Below are 8,374 nucleotides of genomic sequence, written 5' to 3' on the forward strand. Positions count from 1 at the left end.
AATCTCAGGTGGCTATACAACCACAGATAATAGGAATAATCATACAATGGTACGTCCATGATTGCCGGCGCACCGATTTAGACTGATATCTAAGTTTTATGGATATTAAGGAATTAGGCAGGTTTATACTGTTTGGCTGATGGGACGATTGTTAATGGGGTCACCTTCATTTCCTTGCCCCAAGGTGTAACTAGTAACATAGGAAGCCCTCTTCTCTCTTGATTGTGAGCTTTATTAGGATAAATATTTATATCTTATATTATTTTTAGATGGCTTTATACTGGTCTGTTACTTGAATAACCTTTGTTTTATAACAGTTTCAGCCTTAAAATAATATATTTATAGTTTTTGTTATGTGGCTGAATGCAGATGAGCATTATAGGAACAGTAAGACCAATAAATTAGAGTGTTTTAACGGAAAGATTATATAATGTAGTGTTGCCCTGCACTAGTAAAACTGATGTATTTGCTTCAGAAACTCTACTATAGTTTATATAAACAAGCTGCTGTGTAGCCATGGGGCAGCCATTCAAGCACAGGATACACAGTAGATAACAGATAAGTACTACTATAGTTTATATAAACAAGCTGCTGTGTAGCCATGGGGGCAGCCATTCAAGCACAGGATACACAGTAGATAACAGATAAGTACTACTATAGTTTATATAAACAAGCTGCTGTGTAGCCATGGGGGCAGCCATTCAAGCACAGGATACACAGTAGATAACAGATAAGTACTACTATAGTTTATATAAACAAGCTGCTGTGTAGCCATGGGGGCAGCCATTCAAGCACAGGATACACAGTAGATAACAGATAAGTACTACTATATTTTATATAAACAAGCTGCTGTGTAGCCATGGGGGCAGCCATTCAAGCACAGGATACACAGTAGATAACAGATAAGTACTACTATAGTTTATATAAACAAGCTGCTGTGTAGCCATGGGGGCAGCCATTCAAGCACAGGATACACAGTAGATAACAGATAAGTACTATTATAGTTTATATAAACAAGCTGCTGTGTAGCCATGGGGGCAGACATTCAAGCACAGAATACACAGTATATAACAGATAAGTACTACTATAGTTTATATAAAGAAACTGCTGTGTAGCCATGGGGGCAGCCATTCAAGCACAGGATACACAGTAGATAACAGATAAGTACTACTATAGTTTATAGAAACAAGCTGCTGTGTAGCCATGGGGGCAGCCATTCAAGCACAGGATACACAGTAGATAACAGATAAGTACTACTATAGTTTATATAAACAAGCTGCTGTGTAGCCGCAAAAAGGGTTTGTTTTGTTCATTCAACTCCAATAACTTCCATTTATGGGCAGAGTTGGTAGTCCTGTCACTGTGGGAAGCAACTGGAAGGGCTATTAAAACTGTCCACCTATTTATGGTCTGGATGGAAGACCAAGTACCTGTCCATTTTTGAGCACAATTTCCAGATTGATAAATATCAAAATTTGTCAGTGGAAGACTCAAGGCTGCCCCCCACCCCCGATAAAAAAATGTTGGCCCTCCCAGTTTGGCTTTCCATGTATGCTACCACCATCTTTTAGATATCTAGATTACTACATGCATATCCAGCTCAACACTTGTAATTCTGATGCTGACATGAACAGTTACCCATAGAGTTCCAGTGATCCAGTAAGAGTAACTTTGATAGGATATTCTGTCTCTTAAGTTGTGCTGAATTAACTTCCAAAAATATTCCATCAGAAATAGCTCTTTTTAGGACATTGTCAATGATAACCCCTACAAAATGTCTCTTGGCCATCTGCACAATGCATTTCACCCATATATCTACAGCTTTTAACATTTCAGTTTTAAAAATCAGGACATTTTTGGACCCTTGCTTACAATCTATGATCCAGCCAAATTTCCACCTACTTCCTCATACATACTGCCCCTTTAGTCTGTAATTTAGACTATTGACCCAAAGCAGGGGCAGCTAGTAGTCAGAAATGGCAACTACACTTGATCTTTTCTTCATGTTCTTATAATTACTATGAATATTTTCCTTGTTAAATATGAAGCTAATAACATTGTTTTTGCTTGCCCTCTCTTTCTTTGCAAGGTGATGTGATGAACTTGCCACCTTACCTTAGAATGGACTTTTTATTAAATCGAGGTGCTTCAGGAACTAGCAGAGACGTAGGACAGCCTTGCTTGGAACCTCAGAAAAGTCGCTCCCTGAAGCGACCAACTGTTCTTGAACCAATACCCACGGAGAACCCTTCAACCAGAGAGGGACAGTCATGGCAGCCTAACGCTGCGGCTCCATTACCTCCTCGGGAGGGAACAGAATTAGGACAGGCCGCTAAAATAAGCAGTTCTCAAGAATCGCTGTTGGACTCTAGAGGCCATTTAAAAGGAAGCAATCCCTACACAAAATCTTACACCTTGGTATAACAACAAAGACTGTAAATACTAACAAATAAACATGCAAATCAAAGCTACCTTTTTCTACTGAATTCCAACATTTATAATTTAAAGAAAAAAAAGAAAAAAGACAAAAAAAAAAAGAACAAACAAAAACAAAGAATTGCCAAAACCTTTGATAGAGATATTTACAGACAGTGCAAAGACTCGTCACCTTTTCTTTTGTCCAACTAAGATTCATCTTCCTGGACGTCCACCTCTTTATAAGGATTATTTTAAATCATTTTCCTTCACCGGCTGCCACATTTGTACCGATTTTTTTACACCGAGGTGCATGAGGACAACTTACTTTCACAGTACAATTATGGCTTAAATATTGAATTATTATCAGCGGGAACCCCATCGGCTAACTCGACGGTGAAATGGAGAAAAGAAAAGTCTTTTGTTTGCACTTTTTTATTAAGAAATTTTGTGAATATTTTTTGTTACATAGAATAAGTGATATGAGAGTTTTTTTGAGGTTTTTTTTTTGACACATTGCGTTTTGTCTTTCAGAAATAAAAGGTCTTCTGCCTTTTCGCTGTGATGCCTGCTTTGATTTGCTGGCTCAGTTATGGTTTCTGTAATGGAATACCTAGAATATGCACTCTACAAGGCTTTACAATAGGTTTATCTATTTTTTTGTTCACATTCTGTATATCCATGAAAAGGCAAATGAAACAATACCTCCTCTTTAGTTATCAGGTGAAAATTTCAGAACTGTTTTTGTGAAGTTAGGCATGTCATTTGTCAAAGGGCTATATTTGAACAATCTAAGGGCTCTGAGACTGGAATTCCCCAGGTGTAGCAGATTACTACGTAGTTATATATGACTTGAATTTAAAATTTAGAAATCTTAGCATTTAGTGGAAATTTAACACTCTTCATCTATGGGCACTTAAAGGACATATTAAAGGGATACTGTCATGGGAAAAAAAACATTTTTTCAAAATGAATCAGTTAATAGAGCTGCTCCAGCAAAATACTGCACTGAAATCCATTTCTCAAACAAGCAAACAGATTTTTTTATATTCAATTTTGAAATCTTACATGGGGCTAGGCATATTGTCAATTTCCCAGCTGCCCCCAGTCATGTGACTTGTGCTCTGATAAACTTCAATCACTCTTTACTGCTGTACTGCAATTTAGAGTGATATCAACCCCCTCCCTGCCTGGTAGATCTAAGAACAACACTCACAAAAACCAATGTCTCACTGAGACACATTCAGTTACATTAAGAAGGAAAAACAGCAGCCTGCCAGAAAGCATTTCTCTCCTAAAGTGCAGGCACAAGTCACATGATTGGGGGCAGCTGGGAAATTGACAAAATGTCTAGCCCCATGTCAGATTTCAAAATTGAATATAAAAAAATCTGTTTGCTCTTTTGAGAAATGGATTTCAGTGCAGAATTTTGCGGGAGTAGCACTATTAACTGATGTGTATTGAAAAAAACATGTTTTCCGATGACAGGATCCCTTTAACCTCAAACTTAAGAGAATTAATTTTGAAAAAGAATTTTGAGACATTCACATGCAGTATGTATATGTAAACGTTCCACAACTTTGATACAGGTGATATTGTTTGATATATCAAAGGAGAACTATCGCGAAAAGAAAATTTAATATAAGCTTCCTCATACTGGAGTAAGAAACTTTCTAAATGCAATCTATTAAAAATTCGGTACCATTTCTGAAATAATAAAGTTCACTATTCTTCTCTCAGCATCTGTTTCTCTTCATTCTGTCTTCATATAGCAGTTGGGTGTCAAATGAATGATCCAATATATCTTATAGGGGGGCTCCATTTCCTAGCAGATGTGTTAGAGCTCACTCAAATAACTGATTCCAGTACGAACAAAATATCTGCCTTTTGCACAAATCCTGCATGTAGAGAGACATGATGTCTGGTGATTTTAATAGAGTGAGCTCTAATACATCTTCTAGGCAAAAGGAGCCCCCCTATAAGATATATTGGATCATTCATCTGACACCCAAATCCTGAATGAAGACAGAATGAGGAGAAACAGATGCTGAGAGAGGAATAGTGAAGATAAACTTGATTATTTCAGAAAAAGTACATAATTCTTAATTGGTCATATTTAGAAAGTTTCTTAATTCAGTTTGCTGAAGCTTATATTAGATTTTCATTTCACGATAGCTCCCCTTTAATGTTTGGAACTTTTAGGCTAAAACCTTCTGTTAGGAGCCATTTTGGTTCTTCTGATGTAAGGAATTCTCAAATGAAATTAACGGGTTACCGACAACTATTAGAATAGTGAAGATAAACTTGATTATTTCAGAAACGGTACAGAATTCTTAATTGATCATATTTAAAAAGTTTCTCATTTCAGTATGCTGAAGCTTATATTAAATTTTCATTTTCGTGATAGTTCCCCTTTAATGTTGGATTTTTAGGCTAAAACCTTCTGTTAGGAGCCATTTTGGTTCTTCTGATGGAAGGAATTCTCAAATGAAATTAACGGGTTACCGACAACCACCTTTAATAAGGGCATTTGAAACTATTAAATGCAGTTCTAAGTGAGTTTATTCCATAATCAAATCTATGTACAACAAATTTCTTATAATTTTATGAAATCTTGATATAAACAATATACATGTGAATATTGCTAATGGTCCTTGAAAAAAAATAAATAGCACCAGTCCTTAAATACTCCTTAAAGTCCTGGTCACCAAAATATTCAACAGCAAATAGCAGCTACCGTGAATATTGTGAATTTCAAAAATATCATAGAATTCAATCCTGATTTGAACTGAAATTTTGGTATATTTAAAAAAAAAAAAACACTCATTGTACAAATGACTTCTGTAATTAGATTGAGCCAAGAATTCAAATTTCAGATTGTAATCCAACCCTTTCCTTTTTATTCATTTTTTTATTCTATAATACAAATGTGCAACAACAACAAAATAGGCATTTTTAGTAGTTGGTATTGAAAGTTCCATTGTACATCTTCACACAAAGCTCATTGAGGGGTCATTAAATGATTTTGGAAAAAGTTTGTTGTTTTATTATGGTACGTTTGGCACTTCAAATGACCGTTGAATTAAGTGCCAAATTCACAAGATAAAGCGATGTCCAATAATGCCCAATTTGAATGAATTTGAATTTCCATTGAATCAATATACGCAAGACAAAATTTAGTTTTTTTTTTGGTTAAATAGATAATAATTCCTGTTTAATGTGATAAAATAAGACCAGAATATTAATGATAGGAAGAGCCCTAATCCAGTGAATGAAGAGCTAATCAAACGGCTGCTCTTAGGCGCTGAAATCATGGCATCATAATCTACTAGTTGTAATCATTGAAATGTTTATATTCAAAAAGTTACGGCACAATGTGATTATGAAAGGATGTGTGATAATATTTCACTTGTGTTTGGTGCGCACTGTAAAGAAATAGTGTTTCACAGACTGTAGCCCCCAAGAATTCCTTGTAACATACTGTTATTGTCTTTGGAAGCGCTGCAAAACCATAAATTGTACTTTTTTTAATTAGTCGAAATGAAGAATGTGGTCACTATCCTGTTCAAGTGGCCTAGGCTTTGGGAATGGATGTTACCACTTTGGTCTATCAGCCCAGGTTTCTACCACTACTAGTCTATATGGAGATGGTCTTCTTTATCCTGGTTACGCTAAGGCCAGTAGAGGTTGAAGACCAGATTGATTGGCTTCTGTTGGGCTTCCACAGTAGTAACAACCACAGTTTAATCCCACATCAATAACCCGCCAATTTCTCACTTAGGAGCAGAGGGTCGAATTTCGAGTATATGGGAGTTTCTAAAAATTCCCATCAACTCCCATAAACTCGAAATTAAAAAAAAAAATAACAATTGAAATTTATTAAACAATTAATTTTTTAAATATTTGGGTGAATAGGATGGAGCTGCAAACGCGAATCGAGTTTGATTCCAATTTTTACACCAAAAAAAACATTTTTTACATTTTTTTTCTCAAAAGTCCACCAAACGACTCCAAATTGATTGTTGGAGGTCCTCCATAGGCTAACAAAATAGATGAATAGGCACCCACTCCTGCGACACACCAGGTTGGATAAAATTTCTTGATAGGTTAAAATCAAATGTCCTCCATAGGCTAAAACACCAATTCGGCAAGTTTTAGATGGTCAACAGTCGAATTCTTAAAGGGACAGTGCATAATCAATTTCAAAATTTGAATTTTTTTTTTAACTCTAATCGAATTTGGACTATTCCCTAGTCAAATTACACTAAAATAAACTCGAAATTCGAATTTAATAATACAAATTTTCAATTCGACCCTTTATAAATCTGCCCCTTAACCTTAGAGACTGATATTATTGGGTTACTGTATTATAGATGAGAATGGCTTACTAGCAATCAAACCATGTTGAGCATGGACCAAGAAATAGGGGCAGATATACTATAATAGTGATCAGATCAATAAGCTATTAATTCACTCTTGGATCAATTCACAGAGTTCTATTCACAAAGTACAAATCACAATGCCCTTAGGAAGTTGCAGTATCTACAAAATGGTCTAAAAGTTTGATCAGGCGTCAAAATAATATCACTAAAAAAGAAGGTAGGCCCTTGCCAAGACTATATTAGACATTCAAGTCAAATCGTTCTTTTTTTCATAGACTGTGAAAAAAAATTTCCGAGAGAAGGTGGTTGCAGTCATGTATTTTTTTTTTCCTGGTCGCTAGCATGATTATGAATGCAAATCAGAAACACGACTGCGAAAATTTGGTAAAATATCCTCTTGCCACTTAAACACCTTCTATTCATTTTTACAAATTCAAATTTTTACATTTTTTTTTATTAAAATAGCTTGAATGTTAAATATACACCTCCCACTGTCTTATATAAAAGCTTTTAGGTTTTAGCTGCCAAATTTTGGTCATCTAAATTTTTGAACTTTTTTGACAAATCATTAAAAATTCTAATTCGAAAAACTTTTGCATTTGCTATTTTATGCAGCCATTTTTCTCAAATTGTGGCAACTGTTGCTGTTTCAATACATTTGCCTCTTAGTTTATGGCAAACGCTGTATTAGTTCTCTCGGCGTTAAATCGTCAGTATAATATATATTTTTTCTTTTCCTTCAAATATTGCAACTTCTGGTGCTTTGATTGCCACTGAATGTACATTATTTTACACCCAACATTTTAAAAGGTTCCCCCCCAAAAACAAATTCTAAGCAAGAGGGCATGATAGCTTTCAGTTGATAACAGTAATATCAATAATCACATATTTAAATAGGTTTCCAGCCAAATAGCATTGCAGTTCATTTCTTCACAGAAAATAAATGAAATATAGTGAAATTCTTTAGCATATTAGTCTATTCCCCAATAGTGATGGGCAAATTTGTGGCGTTTAACTTCGCAGAAAAATTTGCGAATTTCCCGCGAAACGGCGAAAAATTCGTGAAACAACGAAAACGCCAGCGAATTTTCACGGGCATTTCAAGAATTTATTCACAAATTTGCCCCGATTCCTGCCTGGCGAATAAATTCGCCCATCACTATTCCCCAAAATTTCAACTTATATTTGTGCCAAGCATGGTAACGCAGCATGGATAAGGATAATATATTTTTATACGGGCAACTCTTCCTCCAAATTAGATTTTATTCTTCAGAAGCCTTTTGTGTTGAATTGATTTTATGAAGAAATGTAATGTTTCATGAAACAAGAACCAAAGAACATAGTATCAGTTTTAAGCATATTCACTATCCATATTGTGATCCAATATGACCAACCTCACATAATACACCAGTTTCCATGAATTCATTGTCTTATTCACATCACTATAAAATCTACTCTGGTGTTTCTAATCAATACTCAAGGGACTTTAAAGGGATACTGTCATGGGAAAAAACATTTTTTTCAAAATGAATCAGTTAATAGTGCTGCTCCAGCAGAATTCTGCACTGAAATCCATT

At 35.2% G+C, this 8,374-nt stretch overlaps 1 protein-coding gene across 3 annotated transcripts in view; it reads left to right on the plus strand.

The window, feature by feature from the left end:
* Window positions 1-3,406, plus strand: part of dscam.L (Down syndrome cell adhesion molecule L homeolog) — a 325,765-nt gene extending 322,359 nt beyond the window's left edge. For 2 of the 3 annotated variants that reach the window (XM_041581120.1, XM_041581121.1), the window contains exon 33: window positions 2,090-3,406. In XM_041581120.1, the coding sequence (XP_041437054.1) occupies window positions 2,090-2,424 (335 nt within the window). In that variant the 3' untranslated portion in view covers window positions 2,425-3,406. 3 annotated transcript variants of the gene reach the window in all.
* Window positions 3,407-8,374: the final 4,968 nt, after the last annotated feature.

The sequence above is a fragment of the Xenopus laevis genome, chromosome 2L (genome assembly GCF_017654675.1).
Source record: "Xenopus laevis strain J_2021 chromosome 2L, Xenopus_laevis_v10.1, whole genome shotgun sequence".
NCBI classification, from domain to species: Eukaryota; Metazoa; Chordata; class Amphibia; order Anura; family Pipidae; genus Xenopus; species Xenopus laevis.